General features: G+C 33.6%; 2 protein-coding genes and 1 non-coding gene across 4 annotated transcripts; 2 read left to right on the top strand and 1 right to left on the bottom strand.

The window, feature by feature from the left end:
• The first annotated feature begins 300 nt into the window (after positions 1 to 300).
• Positions 301 to 7,011, top strand: LOC105163990 (HECT-like ubiquitin-conjugating enzyme (E2)-binding protein). 2 transcript variants are annotated; one of them, XM_011082528.3, is made up of 6 exons: positions 301 to 802; positions 1,089 to 1,167; positions 1,680 to 2,486; positions 3,299 to 3,547; positions 4,325 to 4,487; positions 6,643 to 7,011. In XM_011082528.3, exons 1-5 carry the CDS (start codon positions 382 to 384, stop codon positions 4,482 to 4,484), a joined length of 1,716 nt encoding a protein of 571 aa, XP_011080830.2. In that variant the 5' UTR covers positions 301 to 381; the 3' UTR covers positions 4,485 to 4,487; positions 6,643 to 7,011. The 2 variants fall into 2 exon arrangements, with proteins under 2 accessions (XP_011080830.2, XP_088738276.1); XM_088882150.1 differs by having other exon boundaries at positions 6,519 to 7,011.
• Positions 7,012 to 9,240: 2,229 nt separating this feature from the next.
• On the top strand, positions 9,241 to 16,362 carry SLP1 (Calcineurin-like metallo-phosphoesterase superfamily protein). Its single transcript, XM_011082413.3, has 10 exons — positions 9,241 to 9,587; positions 10,706 to 10,806; positions 10,962 to 11,075; positions 11,302 to 11,514; positions 11,706 to 11,841; positions 11,923 to 12,098; positions 12,688 to 12,776; positions 13,485 to 13,554; positions 14,545 to 14,651; positions 15,590 to 16,362. The coding sequence occupies exons 1-9, from the start codon at positions 9,359 to 9,361 to the stop codon at positions 14,629 to 14,631; spliced, it is 1,215 nt and encodes a 404-aa protein (XP_011080715.1). The 5' UTR covers positions 9,241 to 9,358; the 3' UTR covers positions 14,632 to 14,651; positions 15,590 to 16,362.
• Positions 16,363 to 17,692: 1,330 nt separating this feature from the next.
• Positions 17,693 to 17,763, bottom strand: TRNAG-GCC (transfer RNA glycine (anticodon GCC)). The gene has a single exon. It is a non-coding gene; the product is annotated as a tRNA-Gly (tRNA).
• Positions 17,764 to 17,766: the final 3 nt, after the last annotated feature.

Raw genomic sequence — 17,766 nt, 5'->3', positions numbered from 1 at the left:
GTATTATATTTGAATTTCTTTTTTTTTAAATATTTGTTTCATTCATCATAAAAATATGTTAAGATGCATTTGGATCGATGAATTTGTATTTGATATAAGAATTTCAAATAACTCCATTTGAAAATAGTCTGACACCAATCAATATTCAACAAAAATAGTTCAAACATTAAAATTAAAGAATTGAAATTCTTTAAATTTTGATTTATCCAAATAAATTTGGAACTATGCCATTTAGATTGGGTAATGACAATGATGTTGGCCCATCAGGTAAGTGGGCTTAAGAAGTTCGGCCAACATAGTTTTCTTTCGTTCCCCTTTGCGGAGTAATTTTGCCCGCCAAATTCACCATTGAGCCCAAGAAGTTTCAGGCGGAAAAAGAAAATGTCACCACCATCATCAGCAGATAAACCTCCGGCGGCCGCCGCCCAGAAATCTAGTTGGTGGCGGTTCACATGGGAAGCCCAGTCGCACGCCCCAATACTCCGCTTACTCCTTTTCAACCCGAACATAAAGCCCTCAGCTCAATGCAGAGACCTCAAACTCAGCTTTCTCTCCGAACAATCTTTGCTTACCGTGTCATTTTCGGATGGCGATGCCCAAATAGAGACCTCTTTTCGGGTCCCGGTCCCTCGGGTCTTGGTTGACCCGGAGGCTCCGCGCCAAGTCAGGGCATTCGATGACCACATTGAAGTTAAACTCGTTCTGTTGCTTCCGGTCGACCATCCTCTGGTTTCGGATTTTGATTCAGTTCTTAATTCTGAGGAAAATAAAGACGAGCTTCTTCCTCTTTCAATTGATTCTGGTAAGTGAATATTGGTCTTGGTTCGTTAATTCTTGTTAGGGACTAAATTATATCTTTGATTTTAAAGCTTACGCTTTTGGAGAAGGTGGATACTAAATACTTTTCTTTTCTGGATTCTCTGTCAAGTAGTATTAAGCTGTTTGTTAATTCAGGGGGTGTGAAGAATGTAGGGATTCTTTTTACTTAACAAGCATATTTCGCATTTGCTTTTAATATACTTTTAACTTGTTCTGATATTTAATTTTAGTTAAAATTATCTTATGCGTAATTTTTTTTCTTTTTTTAGATTTGAAGAAATTATCTAGTATGAAGGAGGTGCACTTCTACTGCAGAAATTGCTCGTCTAAGTTGACAAAGGGTCTCAGGTAGATATTTCATTTCTCTCTTTTATGATTGTTCAGTTATTTGATTTTTTCATCAAGGTCTCATGGTTAGATACTTGATTTCCTTTATTCATTATCTTTTGAAGCTTGTTTTCACTATGACTTCTCCTGTATGGGGATATACTTAATCAGAAAAGTATTGTTTGGACTGGATAACCATTTTTGATTGAGTCAATGTTAACATATCAGTAGGAGGTATGTCAGGATCACCATATCATTTCAGAGAATCTTGGTAAAAGCTGCTGCATTTTTGGTCGATTATACTCAAATCAGGCGGCTACGGCTCTGTACGTTGGGCTCATGAAAGATGGAACTTTTGGTTTTTGTCTGTAATCTGATGGGTGAATGATGTATAAGCTAAGATCTGCCTGACTGTGACTTCTGAAACTTGGCTGCCTCCCTTTTTGCAGAGCTTTTACATGCTTTATTGTTGCTTTTTGTTAGGTGTTTATTATTCTCAAGCTAGAATCCTAAGTTGCCAATTATCTGTACAGATGTTTTGAGGAAATGCCATCAGTTAACTGGCGAGATGTTGCTGACAATTGGTTTGGGAATTGTTGTTGCTCATTTGGTGGTGTAAGTGAGAAGCTGGTTGCAAAATATGCAAAATCCTATACATGTTCACCAGGTTTATGCCTCTTGAATACAACATCTGTTCTTTTATGCGAAAATGATCTTTTGGGATGTCAATTCTCTGATGTGACGATCAGGCAAAATTATGAGTCTGATGAACAATCACTCAGAGATAAATGTTCGAGTGAAGATTCGCAAGATGAGGTATGTAAACTAATACAGGCCACCTCTTGCGGGAATCATAATGAAGATGTCCATAGAATTGTAAACTCCCCTTGTGCTGAAGTTAGCATTGCAGCCAATATGGAATGTAATACTTCGGCAAATGTAGTTGATGGTGATAGTTTATCAAGGACCTTTCCTTCATTGCAAATTGAGGAAAGCGAAGCATTGATGAATGGAAAAATTCAAACTGGATGCTGCCACACTGAATTTTGTACTCCAAATATGCTGGGAACCTCTCCAAATGTACGAATGAGTGGAGCAAATGGTGAACTTCTTGAAAATCAGAAAGTATTTCTGGATGGTTATCTCGGGAATGGTTTCATGGTTAGGTCTTCTGGCCTTTCGAGAGATATCCGGTGGATCGAATATTTATGTCCGGGATGCTCTTGTCTTGTTGGAGCATATCCATGCTTTGGTGATAATGTACCAATAGATGGTGGAGTTCGTCTATTCAAATGCTACATTTCAACTTGCTTGCCTTCCAGTGGAGCAGATGTATTTGGGTGAGCTCTATATTTTCTTCACCTTGTTATTTTTTTCCTTCATTGTATAATCGTATTTGTCATCTTTTTTTTAAGTAAAAGTCCAACATATATTTCAAAGTTTGTCTTGGCTTCCTTTGAGTTACATGGAAGCATGTATTGCTATTATGCTTCTTAAATATTTAAATGTTAATCAATGAGATTTTTACTAAGATAATTGTGACTCTAGCTTCTGCTCCTTTTCTATTGTTGGGTTTTCATGACACTACTGTTTTAGGCTCTAATTATTTCTCCAGTAGTACAAACTTATAGAGGGATGTATCTTTTGATTTAGTATGTGTTTGCTTCATAAAATGACGGTGAACTCAAGAATCATCACTGAGTAACCTGTCAGGGTAATAAGAACACAACAGAATGGTGCTCTTATGTGCACCAGCGAGCTTCAGGAATATCTTTCTCGAATTAGGTGAAATTATCATGAAGGTGAAAAAAAGCAAGGTAAAAACAGAACATACGAATAAGATAAAGGTGATAGAATAGTTGAATCATTATATGTTTTCCTTTGGAAAAGAAACAAATATGAGAAATTTGCTAAATGCTAAAACAAGGATGAAATGCAATAGGAGTTTGTCTAGTTCATAAGATATAAGACTCTTTTCTATTGAACTTTTTTATTCGGAAAGAGAGAAGGCAATAGGACTTGACATTTAATTCTTTTGCGTTTTCTTCTTTAATTCTTTTCTTTTGTTTTTATTTTTTTGAGTGTGTGTGTTAAAATATTGGCTTATTGATTTTTGATTAGTTAGTGATGCATCAATTTCACCTCCATATAGGAATTACACCCTCGAGAGATTGTTTGCTAGTCAGTTGCTGGAAAGTGCAGAAGATGAATTATCATTTCGGACTGTAGTTCGGGACATGCGAACTAAATCTCCAGTACTGCAGATTATTCTCCTGAATCCAAATTCATGGGGCTGTTCTGGCAGTTTGTGCCCTGCTGAACCAGCCACTAAGTTATTTGTGCATCCCAATATCAAAGTTCTTTTTTCTGCCCCTGGTCATGGCAAGGAATTTGATTCAAGGTATGCTATTTCTTTTGACGCTTTTTCCTTTGGGGGTGGTATGGGAGTTCAGAATTATGCTTTCAGGTTCTGTTGATTTCTTCAATAACTTGTGATTCAATTCAACTGGTCTGATGATTGGAGAATGCAGAAGATTTGAAATGGTAAATGGCCAAACCTTGTAAATTTTGTTGCTCTCTCTGTTTCATGAATCATTAGTATGCGAACTTTGGTGATATTTTCCTCTTTGATCTACTTTTTGGTTATATTCTGATAGATTCAATATTAACAGAATCTACTACCCATTTAATGGTTTAAATATGTAATCCCTGTTTAATCTTCACTATACCTAAGTTCCAGAAAATTTTTTGAAAGTTGACTGCAACTTTCTTTTGTTCTTTCAGTTATACTAGTTGGTGTGGCAGTTGACTTGCTCATGCTGCCTATTTTGTGTTGTATGCATGAAAGCATGCCAGGGATTGAGAAGTCCAATCATTGTCGGAATAAGAACACATACATAAATTGAAATGTCATTTCCGTCTTCCCATCCTAATCGATGTAGCATGGATTATCTTTGCTTCCTCATTTATGTCGCATAAGAAAGAAATTATCAGGATTTACCTTTGCTTCTTCATTTACGAGGACTCTCTTTTAGGGATTAGCAGAAGCCAACAATGTCTGCAAATGATTGCAGATGATCACGTTTTTCTGATTGCTTTTATGTTGTATACCTGATACCTTTTGCATGTTTTATCTTACTTTGTCAACTCTTGTGGCTGTGGCTTCGATATCACATAGGACACTGGAAGACTGGGTGAGAAAGAATCAAGCCGATGAAATTTACATGTTTTCATCTCAAATACTCGAAATCGTTCGAGTTCTGGAGCTGGCCAACAGTCTATATCCACCATCATGTACTTCACTACAGGGTTTACTTTTGTCAACCATGAGGAGATAAATGGTATGCCATTTTATTTCTTGTTTGTAGAGATAAAGCAGTAAAATGTTTCCGCAGTTACTGCTGCATCAATATTTAGGGACTCTCATCGCAAGCTTTTGAATACTAAGATATCCACATCGCGAGCATATATTCACAGTCTGACATAAAATATCCAATATTTGTTCTCTCTCTCTCTCTAATTTATCTATATCTATATAAAAGCATGATTAGCTATATAGGTTTCTCTTTTTTTTATTTGCCTAAATTACCCCTACACTTAGAATATTTTATTAAAAGTCTTTTCTAAACAAGTGACTTTTCGCCTACATGAATTTTTTATTTCCTCTTCTCCCATTATTCTGATCCTTCGCGATTCTTCGTTTTCTTGCCATTCATTCTCTGCTAAATCAATCTAGAGAAACTCTCTGAGATTCTTGTTGAAGCCCGCAACATGACTTTGTACAATTTAACAAGTCCCCGAATTATCTGATGATATTGTAATAAGCATTACTTGGCTGTAAGCTCTTTTCTTCTTCCTTCTCCATGAGATTGCTTTGATTTAACTGGTTGATGCTATGCTTATGCTGAGAATTCTGTAACCTTTATGCTGAATTGTTATTGGTTTGATGCGTACAGTATTGTGAATTATATGTCATGTGTTTGCATGCTTCTCTAGGATTGTGCCTCATTCATGGACTCGTCAAAGTTGTGATGTTCTTCGCCAATTTCTTACTAAGATTGTGTAAAAGAAGGATTTAAATATGACTATACAGAGGGAATGCTTGTTAGAAGAATTGACTCTTAGTTCTCTATTTGTCACACAGTATCATGGCCAAAATTCCATGAGATAATCTTTATGGAAATGCATCCATCAACTAAGAAAAGAAATAATGTTTACTATGTGAGATGATGGCAGAGGTTAACAATAAATTACTGTGAAATAACTTGTAGTATTCAGCGTTAAGCAGAGGAGATTGTGTTATGAACCATGCATTAGATATTTTCTGGATGCTATACTTTTCTCCAAAATGCATGTACTTGTGATAAAGCAGAGTCATGCTCCCTTTTATATTCTGTCTTGGCTGACATCTTTGATTCTTTTACATAATAATATATGACAACTGCATGTGGAAAAAGGTTCTCAAGTTGTGAGTGTAGGTGCTAACAAGAAGATATTACTTCTCATTTATAAGTTTCTGGATTAAACCTATAATATAGGAAAATCATTTTTTGTGAGCAAACGACAGCAGATTCAGAATCATTAGCTTTTACATAGAAAGCACAAATATCAAGCAGAGTAGGCTATAGTCACAGGGAAAGGAAATATGCAGGAAAATTCAGTAATACTTATTGTACAACATGGTATTAACTAATATGTGAGACAATTGAATATTATGTTATTAATGATCATCTGATGATGTTTACCATCTCTTGAAATCTGGTATTTATTTGATTAATTGAATTGGATTATTGATGTATATATAACCTGAAATTGGTTTCAATGTTTGATTTTTCGTTTCCAACAATACCTTCAACACAATTTAAAGTTAATTAATTTGATCAGTAATTGCTAATTCATTTACCAACAGCATAAGTAGTTGTGTTGCTGTAGAAGTAATATACTCAAAATTGATGAAGAGACTATGGTAAAAGTGTATTATCGAATGCAGTGCAACCATTACAATTTTTATAGGGAATAGAAAGTAAGTCTTATTATTATATTGAAAGTCTTGTCTAAACAGTCACTTGCCACCTGTGTATAACTTTGGATTTATGTTCTCCCAATTTTCCTGACTTTTTTCCTTCATGATTCTTTGACTTCTACCAATACATCCTCTGTTATGTTATCAATTGAAAGAAACTCTATTATCTGAATATTGTGACAGTTATATAGAGCGAAGGGTTATACAAAGTGAGAAGTTGTGTGTTTCAATATTTTGTTGCTAGATTCAAACTGGATTTGATTATGTTATTTAAGATAATATACAAGTATTATGTAATAGCAACATTATGTTTTGGCTTTCTGACGAATAACTTGGCATCCTTTTATAGAATACAGATACAGAAGAAAAGTTTCAAAAGAAAATTTTGAATGAACGGATAGCCTAGTTATTAGGCGGTATAGCAATTCTTGAGCTATATTTCACCTCTTGACATTGGCATTTTGCACGTCCAGACACTCAGGAGTAAACTTATTCTCTGCTGCATCATATTTCACTATAAGTGGGAGCACAAACAGTCATTGAGTTAAAGGATGAACAGCTGAAGATGCACTATATGCAACTGTGGTAGCTGATTCTGTTTCTGCTCCATAGATATTGATTGAGAATGCTTCTATTCTGTGTTTCTATCCACCTTTTATGAGGCAAAAATCGAGGAAGGAATGCACAGTTGGTCAAGGTTATTGCCTCCTAAGGCTGTCTGAAAAAGATCGATAGTATTCAAGTAGGTTTGGACAACATAGATGGTTACTGTCTGTTTTTCCTTGTACAAGTATATGTCAAATTCAATTTTAAGTCTTCATAAAATCCAGAGCTATTTCTGATGTGGGGTTTTCCAAATTCCATCAGATTTCCACTAATTTTTCCAGTTATTTGTTGATAACTTTGCAGATTGGAACAGACATTTTGAAAAGAGTTTTGGGGGATAAATGCAATTTTGGTTTTTAAACAATTTAATATTGTAATTTTGGTTCTCAAATTTTAACTTTTTCAACACTTTTGGTTTACCGCTAAACTTAATAGAAATTTCATTTAAAGTGAAAAAAATTGTTATTTTCCTCCCTTTTTGTAGTGTTTTTCAAGTTGTAATCCAATGCATTCATTTTTCTTATTTTTCTTCAAACTTCAAAAGAGAATAAACAAAAAAATAAATAAATTCAAGCAACAAATTTTTTAAATAATCTTAACAAAAAATTGTCAATAAATTTTAGAAAATTTGTCGCATAATTTTTTTTTTTTATTTATTCTCTTTTGAAGTTAAAAAAAAACTAAAAAAAATTAGTATATTGGATTACAACTTGAAAAACATCACAAAATAGAAGGAGAATAGTGATTTATACCACATTAAATGAAATTTTTGTTATGTAAACGGAAGAACTAAAAGTATAAAAAAAAAAAAAATTAAAGTTTGAGAGCCAAAATTACAACCGTAAATTATTTTAGAACCAAAATTATATTAATAATTATATTTAAGGATAGAAAATGTACTTATCCTGAGATTTGGCATATCCCACGAGGCAGATAGTCCAACATGCTGGTGAGAACAAAAATATTGTTATTAATACGGTGTGAACATGCAGACAGAAATTGAATATTATGTCTCGATAATTTGGTATTTAGTATTTATAGTTGTACTGCATAAGATAAAAGGTTCAAAAAATATTTAGAAAAAAAAAAAGCAGCACATAAATTTTAGTAGAATTCCAATGAGAAATTATATTATGTTAATCTTTTTGGTGATTTTGACGAGTATATATCAAATTCATACTACTAAAAAAGATATAACTGAATAAAGAAAATATTGTGACTAAGACAATGAAAGGATGTTAAAGACGAAAATCAAAAGTAAAATATCAATTAACTCACTTAATTTTGATTGGTTTGAATTTTCAAATAAAATTGATAAAGTCCATGCATCAAATTGATGCGATATTTTAGAAAATAACGGAAATAATAAATGATGAATAAGAAAAATGACATTGAAATTCAAACACAAACAACAAGAAATGGTGAGTTAATATGTAAGTTCCCTCCAAAAATCTTTTGTCGAGAATTTACATCCGTTCTCGTTGGAGTTAATAGCTTGTGCGTATTTTTCGTTCAGAATTCAACAGCGTATTTGCACATATCCGTAAAAGCTAACGGACTAATTTTGACGATTTTAATAAACATGGGATCAATATTGCAAAATGCACTATAGTGTGGGACCAATATTTAACTAGTTGTATATTAATGCCTTGTGCACAATTATTAAAAATTTAATGGTGGGACGTCTTTTGCACATCGCTATTGAGTTGCGAGATTAAAATTGACGATTATAAAAAGTAAGGATAATTACACTTTCTTTCTCTAAGATTTGATGTAATTACATGTAGACCCCATGTGTAGTTTGAAAAATTATGTCTAGCACTCCTGAGTTAGCTTTCGTCTAACAAATAAGTCCATTCGTTAGTCAAAATTTATCAAATTTGCTGATATTAATAAAAAAATTGAATGAAAATTGATATTTACCCTCGATTGATTTATTATTGGCTTATTACAAGTCACATGATATTTTTTAAACTAAACTACTCTTATACCGGTGAAAATATGCCTCCTCACATTCATTAACGTGTGAAAAAAATATTTATTTGACCTGCAATAAATTAATAATAAGTCAATTATAGATAGATATAGTTTTTAGTTTTTAGTTTTTTTGTTAATATCAGCAAATTCGATAAAGTTTAACTAATGGATGGACTTATTTGTTAGATAGAAGCAAACCTTAAGGGTGCTAGATATAATTTCTCAAACCACATGGGTTTATGTATAACTACACAGAATCTCATAGGAGGGGTGTGCAAATTATTCCTAAAAAGCATGTGATTATTTTGTAAAATACCATATGCTATTGGACTACGATTGCAATTAACTTGGATAGTTTATATAATTATACTTTTCTCCCCCCAAATGTTGGTGTAATTGTTTATTGATTAAAAGAAGAAAAGCTTGAGAGAGATAAGGCCAAACAGTAAACTAATAGTGGAACAAAGACTACCAACAAATAAGTGGTGGGAAAATCTCCTCATGCTTCAAAGGGAGACCCGTGGCAGAACATGTGGATACTCTGTTTTTTGAATCTTTGAGAAATTGGAGACTGGAGAGCCATGGAGTGAAGCGCAAAACAGACTGATGGCTTCCGTCCCTCTCGGCTGTTCGTTGCCTCTGCGAACACTATATTTGTCCTCTCGCCAGCACAAAACCTTTGATGCCATATGTTGCTGTGCTTCTACGGCTTCAACTTCACACAGCCTCAGTAAAAGAGCCAGCACTGAGACCCCAGGAGAAGGCTTAAAGCCAATCGTTGTGCATGGCGATCCGCCCACTTTTGTCACTGCCCCCGGATGCCGAATAGTCGCAAGTATGGGTGCCCACTTCTTGGTTTAGCCAGTTAATAAACAGTTTATATGAGCTTCTTAAGTCTATGATAGCTTTGATTAGTTTCTTGTCTGTGTATCTACAGCATGTTTGAATGGGTTTTATGATTGTCTGCCCTTTTGCTTAATTGTTGCATTAAGCATACATGGGTTGTTTCCAAAAGGTGAATAGAGTTTGCCTAATCATAGTCTTGAAATTTTGATTTTTTTTTGGTGGACTATAGCTTGATAACACTGCATCCCTCTTGGGTTCAGTATTAACTCGGTCCACTGTGTCAAGCAGTAGTGTATTTGGTGCTCTGTCATCCAATATGTTCTGGTGCAAATTATGGCTTAAAATTCTATAGCTGGAACTTCTGAAGTACTTGGAAAGTGTTGGAGGGGTATGCCAATGAGTGGAAATGTACTGAATTTTAGATACAACGAAACATAAGCGCTAATTGCTTACTGGCAGTTACTTGAATTCATGCTGTTGATCGGGGAACGTCTGGATGTGTTTTTGATTTGTCTCCAGCTGGAAGTCGTGTAAAAGCAGCTTCTTGCAAATTTGCATGAAATTAATTTTCTCTTTGATGCTAGTCAGTGAGGTTAAGTATAATACACACTGGTATATCTAACTGGAGGTGGATTTAGAAAACTATACAGACCTATGTGGAAATTGTTAAATTTTATCTTTATAATATGTTGTGTTTAAGAGACACAAGTACAGAATGCTTGATCCTCTTGCATGATGATCTGAAGACCCTGTTTGGCTATTATTTTCTAAACAACTGCTGATGTTAAAGCATCAAAATGGTGATAAACTATCATATGGATCTTACCTAATCCAAATAATCATTTGCACAGTTTGATTCCATCTTTAGTATAATGATTGAAGTCAAATTTAGATGATTCATTGTCATTACGATCTAAAGAAATTCTTTGCTCTGATTGATGAGCAACGAGGACCGAAATGTTTGTGCTTAATGAATATCGACTACTAACTTAAGTTCTGCTGGGAAACCTTCTTACTGAATGACTAGTAGGTAATGAACAAAAATTTTCATCTATCCTAATTGTTTATCGTGCTACTTATTCTGTTATAAATTGTAATGGCTATTAGTTGGGGATTTGCATGGAGATCTTGCTAAAGCTAGATGTGCTCTTCAGATGGCTGGTGTCTTGAGTTCTGATGGCCGAGACTTATGGGTTGGTGGACAAACGGTATGCATTTTTATTACTAGTTGAAAAGCTTAGGCAACTCTATTCTGGAGGAAATTGATAATACTAGTTTTCTCTGTCTGGATGCTACTCCAAAGTTAGATGGCTGTTGAGGAACACAGTGAACCTTGTTACTGAAACTTTATATTCTTGATCAGGTGTTAGTTCAACTTGGAGATATACTTGACAGGGGTGAGAATGAAATTGCAATTTTATCCTTGTTGAAGTCGTTAGATATCCAGGCAAAAGCTAATGGAGGTGCAGTTTTCCAGGTCGGTTTTCTGCTCGCTTCATGCATGTTTAATCTGGACCAGCTGTTATTTCAAATAGCAAATTGCAAAATCAATTCCTAATATCCTCCTTTGACTGTTTAAGATTTCATAAGATCAGTAACTTCAACCAGGTTACTCACCATGCTGTGGTTAAAAGCATGACTCCAAATTTTCAGGAGTTCCACGAATACAATGATGTACTTACCTTTCTTTCTCATATTTCTAGGTTAATGGAAATCACGAAACCATGAATGTGGAAGGAGATTTTAGATATGTTGATTCGGGTGCCTTTGATGAGTGTGCTGACTTCCTGGAACACTTGGAAATCTGTAACCATAACTGGGAAGAAGCATTTATTGGTTGGGTTGGTGTATCTAAAAGATGGAAAGAAGAGCGTAAGCTGGTACAAAATCATTGGGATCCCTGGAATGTGGTGAAGGTATGTTATATTGTAAAACATAACCTACTTAGCGTCAACTGTAAGTACAGAGTTAATGTGGCATAATGCGAATCAGTAAATGTTTCATATTTTTGTAATGCATTTATGCACAAGAAACTAGAAATTATCCAGTTTTCTAGGTTACTAGATGTTGTATTTCCTTTCTGATTTAGTCATGACTATTAGGACAGCGACAGAAAGGGGTCATTGCTAGATCAATTCTCCTAAGACCAGGAGGTCCATTGGCATCTGAATTGGCACGTCATGCAGTTGTTCTCAAAGTTAATGAGTGGGTATTCTGTCATGGTGGTCTTCTTCCTCATCATGGTAATCATTTTACTCCTAATCTCTGTGATGTTAATAGTTAATTTCAGTAACAAAACTACAGGATCATTTGCTCTGCTGCAGTTGAATATGGCATAGAGAGGATAAACAGAGAAGTATCTTATTGGATGAAAGGCCTTAGCATGGAAGATGATTATCCAGAAATCCCTTTTATAGCCACCAAGGGCTATAACAGTGTAGTTTGGAGTCGTTTATACTCGAGAGACACAGAGGATCTGCAAGATTATCAGATCAATCAGGTTGTTTATTATATTGTTCATGTAGTTGATATTGCTGTGCTGTTTTGTGGCCTGATGGCCAAAGCCAAATCTTGTGGGCGGAAACTCGATGCTTTGCATCTTTTTTGAGTACCCGTGTCGGGTTTGGTAGAGATCTTTCCTCAAGTAGAAGGGTTGCTGTATATCTTTAAACCCATTTGTTTGATCCCTCAACAATAGGCTATTCACATTAAATTGAACTCACAACAATAGGCTAAGAACATTAAATCGAACTCACAACAATAGGCTAAGCACATTAAATCGAACACACAAGAATAGGCTAAGCACGTTAAATCGAACACACAACAATAGGCTACATATTCAAGTCAGGAACTCCTCATAGTCCTCTTAATTTGAACTCATTTAACATTTTTCTCGGACTTATAGACTTTTGTGTCAAACAAAGTTTAACCGAAACTTCCTCGAGTTATATGTTGCTCTCGACACTTCATATGGCAGACTATTTTTATTGACTTTGCTAATTATTTCTATCAGCTATTGAAACATGGCTATCTGTGTTCTTGTTTTGAATTTGATACAGTTAAGAATCCTGAATTTTGCTTCTTATCAGATCCAATCTATTCTTCAAGAGACACTTCAAGCATTGGGTGCCAAGGGAATGGTGGTAGGACATACTCCGCAAGCTACAGGAGTAAATTGGTACAAACTTGAACACGTTTTTGACCCATTATTTCATGCAAACTTGTATCACTATATACACAATTTGACCTGATTCAGCCCTCTTGTTTGATCATCTCATGAAAAATTTTCTGTATAAGATAAGGACAAGTTAACTATTAACTAAATGCAAAGAAAATAATGTGATTCCTGATTTTCTAAATGTTTGTAATCTTAAACAGGGAAGAAGTAGAAAGGGTTTAACAACTAAATGTCAACTAAGTTTCTACAGTTTTAATCTTTCATGAAATGATTAATCTCCATTCAGCGGGTGTTTATACAATTTAATTACTCTTAATTAAATTAAGAGTAGACAAATTTAATAAATCAAATAATTAACATTAATTACTCTGAACCAATATATTCTTAATTGAGCTTCTTTATCATTGCATATATTATGCAAATCTTGTCCTGCTACTAATTTGCGCTACTATATGCATGGCGTTACCTTTCATGTCATCGTTAAAACTTTTAGGTGAAAAATAGCTCTTGGAAAGAATTTAAGATTAAACTTTTAGTTGCTCTATGGTTTATATTTATGAAAACTGTAGATTTAAAAATTTAATGCGTACACCCTGCATGACAATCATCTAGGATTGTCGATTAATGCAATGATCCTACTGTTTCTCTTTTTATACTTGGGCATTTCTCCTTCTGTATTTGAGCCTAGTGAGTTCGGTTATGCTGCAGTGAGTTCAACTGTAGGATTTGGCGCATTGACGTGGGGATGTCTAGCGGAGTTCTTGATTCAAGACCCGAGGTAGATCACTGTTTCACTCAATTCCACAGCTTTTAACAGCAGTACAATTTTGTTGATGCTATTGCCCCTCGTGTATCCCAGAAAGAAGAAAGTTTAACTAATAAAGAATAAGACACAAATGCACAAAAATAAAGATCAATAGGAAGTTGTTTCCTCACTCCTCACTATGCTGGACACAGGGCTATTTTTAATGCTATTCAGTAAATAATTTGTTGTCGAAGATTTATTTAGCCATGAAAACTGCTGACCACCTGCTTCTTTCATTTATAAGTCTACTTTGGTCAATGTTTTGTGCTTTTACATTTACGAAGGATCACTAGGTTAACCAGAGACATCTTTTCGAGCTTCAACATTGAATAATCTATATATATTTATACTATATATAGGAGTATGAAATCACAAGTGTTCCTATTATGGAAAGACACTTGTAACATTACTTATCTATTCTTTTTATTATTAAAAAAGAATTAGTTATGAAAAATATAAGTGCTGATACAGAAGGAATTTATTTAGTAATTCTAATTCCTCTGAAGTACCTAGATCCAGTTTGAAATGAACAATGTTTTCATCTCAAACAAAAGAAACAATGAAGAGTATAATTCAGTGAGATTAATTTATTAGAAGAGATTTGAAATGTCTCAAGGAAATTTTAAGTTACTAGCGCGGACAATATAGTGATTGACTTCAAATAATAAAAAAAGATATTGAGGAGAAGCATTTATAATTTACTAGGGGATGTGTGATATGTTTTACAATGACTTCTACATTAACTGCATATGAATAATATGTAAAATATTAACCTAAAAAATATTAAAGAATAGAAAAACATATTAAAATAAGCATCAATTATCTTTTTTGTAAGTAAATAAGTAATATATTTAGTTCCTAATACATGTCTCTTCACGTGCATCACGCCTAATACCTTGTAGTTTATTTGGAATAGCTAAAAAGATTGATTCTCGGGATAACTGTACTGTCTATTTTCACCAGGTTCTAGAAATAAGAGACGGCAGAGCAAGGGCAATCAGAAGTAAAAGAGATGGATACAGTGAACTCCAAGTAGTTGATTATACATAAACTGCACCAGAGGCTTCCAGGTTAACTAAATCGCACTTTGCTTGTACCGTTGAAATAGTAAATACCAAGTAATATTTTCATTTAGATTCTTTTTTACAATCATCTTTTCTTCCTCTTGCATTTCCAATATTGACCATATGCAATACATATTTTAAGTCACTAAACTCTACTCCATCTTTTAGAGCATGTAAGACTTGTAGAACGTAATAGTTGAAGCTTCTGGAGAAAATAATTTTTCGTCTATTAAAGAACATTATAGTTATTAACCTCCGATATCCGTATACACAAAGGTACAAGCATTATTAGACTGTAGTAAATAAGAAAAGCATTATTACTTAAATTGAAAAGCAATTGTCTTGTAAACTAGAGAAAAACGAACTGATTAGATGAGAGGTGGATGACGACTACTGAAAAAGCATTACGAAGGATGTCGATATTTGATGTGGTATTTAGTGATTCTCTGCTTGTTCCTTAAATCATCACAATATTTGAATGTGGCTCCCGCCTTCAACATGTGCGACTCCAAGCTAATCTTCTCCTAGTCCGAGCAGAGATGCTTGAAGGGATTCTCTCTACTCCAATTTCAAGGATGCAAAACTTATGTTTTGCCAAATCAGGAGAGTCTGATTGCTGTTGGAAATGATTTTGGGTTATATAGGAGTTGCGTAGTATTAGATTGTGGTGAATTGCATACAATAATTGTAGATATGTTCTAAAATAAATTGTCTATTATGCCCTCGTAGAATTATGATAAATACCTCAAGGTCCATCAATGTTGATGCCATGTTGCTAAATGAGCCTGGTACCTCTTGAACCTCTATTTATGAAGTCCTATGGGGTCTATGGTCAAACCTTATTAGTATAACAATTTTCTTCGACTAAGTTGCCCATGTTTTCTGCATATAGAAAATAATTTTTGCTTCTTGTTTCTAAGAAAAGTAGTTTTGACTGTTAACAGGGAGAATTCAGTGTTCTATTGGAGCTTCTTTTGCATTGAATGTCGACAGCATCCAGTCTTAACAGAATGACCTCAAGTTTTGGGCGTTCTGGCCACACACAATTCCGTTTCAACCTTGAAAATGACACCGTAAGGAAAAAGACTAGAGGGCTTCAATCGACTCACGACCGCTGGAGTTCACCTACAGCAGAAACCGTATGTATGCAAAAATTATATATCATGCTTCCTGATAGTGGAATCTTATAGTTATCTGTTTCCTTGATGCACACATGAATTAGGTTATGTGCATTGTGGCTTGATCTTTATCTGATACTTGGTCTTTGCCTATGAAGCTTATAAGCTTGAGCTTCTAAGCTAACACACCGAGATTGACGATCTTGGTCTGAAGTATTGGATTCAAATCCCACTAGAAATCTCTATATTTGTGTAAGTTGATACGAGTTTATCATGCGTAGAATTATTACACGATTGTTAAACGTAGTTTATTAGTTATTGATGAGAATCCTAATGGAATGATGATCAAAACAACCAAGAGAAGGTGGAACTGCACTGTTGATAAGAAGGTACGTATTACTACGAGCAACGATGTTTCCCCTACATGTTTTTCGAACTCTCATCTTGGAACAAAACCACAGAAAAAGCTCTGTACTGTACTATGGAGGGTGACCAACTCTTATTATTTCGACTTTGTAGCTTCAAAACTTTGATCTTTTTCGAGTTGTATACGATTGCCCGTTGTGATATTGGAAATAAGTCTTGATTTCAACTCATAATCAACCATGTATTCTCCGAAGTTGGCATGCGAATATCCAAAAAGTTATGTACTTAGCGGGTGTTTGGCTAAGGTTATTTAAAAGATTTTATAAATCTCTACATCTTATAAGATGTTTTTTTTCTGAAAGCTTATAGAATGTTAAATTTTGTTTTAAAACTAATTTTATGAAGTGTTTTGATAACATAAAGTTCTCGAGCTTATACGATGTTTAGTAATGACAAATTTGAAAGAATTTGTAAATTATATATATTATTGTAAAAATTTTATTTATGTTTATGAAATATTAAAAGCTTATGATTGGTTTAAAGATTTGCTTTTAAGTTATTTTATGACTTTTTTTATTAATCAATATGTTATTTTTTAATATTTTTATTTAATAATTAGATTAAAATTGAACATCTTTTTAAGTTATAGAACCAAAATTGTACATTTCTTTTTTTTTTTGTTGTTGAACATGAAAAACATCTGTTAGAAAAAGTAATGGTGTATGGAGTTGGTACTTTTCTTTACTTTTTTCCTTTCTTGATGGGACAACTAATGGAATTGGTACTGAAACTATACATACAGTGGCAGTTAACAATCAACACTTAAATTTGAAGTACAAATACTTTAATTAGTATAATTAATTTTAAATTTAAAAATAATTATTTTTATATTAATTAGATAAATAAATAGAATATAATTATGAGAAAATATTGTAAAAAGAGTGGGATAAGAAAAAAAAAGAGAGAGAAATGACAAGTCGAGAAGAGACAGAAAATAATTAAAAAAATTAAAAATACCAAAAACTTAGAAACACCAAAAGGGTGTTTTTTAATTATATTGGTTGTCGTGATACGTCGTTCTTATGTGCATATAATAAATTAATCTTTCACGTTTTAAATATAGAAACTAACAAACTACAATTTAAGGTATTATCGGTCCAATAAAAAAGTCAATGTATATTAAACTGATGTACAGTCACTTTTTTAATAAAAATTATGATTAATTTTTAAAATTATCTAATTATTTAAAAATTGGTGTGATTGTATAATTAACTGTCGTTTGTGAGTGTAGATTTTTTAAATTTTTATATTGTACAGATAAAGGTAAAAGGTATAAATATTTTTCTTCATAAATGTATTATTAAATTCAATTATTTAAATATTATATTTTTTTGATATCTGGCAAACACATCAAATAAGATATGATCAATTATTAATATTAACATAATAAAAGAGGAAAAGTGCAAATGTTGTGGCCTTCTTTGTTTCCTCTTCTCTTCATCATCATTATCATATAAACTGAGAACCTCCCACAAAAGGAAACAGAAAAACATAAACTAAATTTGCACCAGCCGGGAATCGAACCCGGGTCTGTACCGTGGCAGGGTACTATTCTACCACTAGACCACTGGTGCTTG

The sequence above is a fragment of the Sesamum indicum genome, linkage group LG6 (genome assembly GCF_026168435.1).
Source record: "Sesamum indicum cultivar Baizhima isolate 11 linkage group LG6, ASM2616843v1, whole genome shotgun sequence".
Taxonomy (NCBI): domain Eukaryota; kingdom Viridiplantae; phylum Streptophyta; class Magnoliopsida; order Lamiales; family Pedaliaceae; genus Sesamum; species Sesamum indicum.
This window is presented reverse-complemented; position numbering and strand designations above follow the sequence as displayed.

Coding starts and splice junctions, on each gene's coding strand:
- LOC105163990 (XM_011082528.3), top strand. CDS start 382: ATGTCACCACCATCATCAGCAGATAAACCTCCGGCGGCCGCCGCCCAG. Junction 803..1,088: donor TCCTCTTTCAATTGATTCTG/GTAAGTGAATAT, acceptor TTCTTTTTTTAG/ATTTGAAGAAATTATCTAGT. Junction 2,487..3,298: donor AGTGGAGCAGATGTATTTGG/GTGAGCTCTATA, acceptor ACCTCCATATAG/GAATTACACCCTCGAGAGAT.
- SLP1 (XM_011082413.3), top strand. CDS start 9,359: ATGGCTTCCGTCCCTCTCGGCTGTTCGTTGCCTCTGCGAACACTATAT. Junction 9,588..10,705: donor CGGATGCCGAATAGTCGCAA/GTATGGGTGCCC, acceptor AATGGCTATTAG/TTGGGGATTTGCATGGAGAT. Junction 11,076..11,301: donor ATGGAGGTGCAGTTTTCCAG/GTCGGTTTTCTG, acceptor TCATATTTCTAG/GTTAATGGAAATCACGAAAC.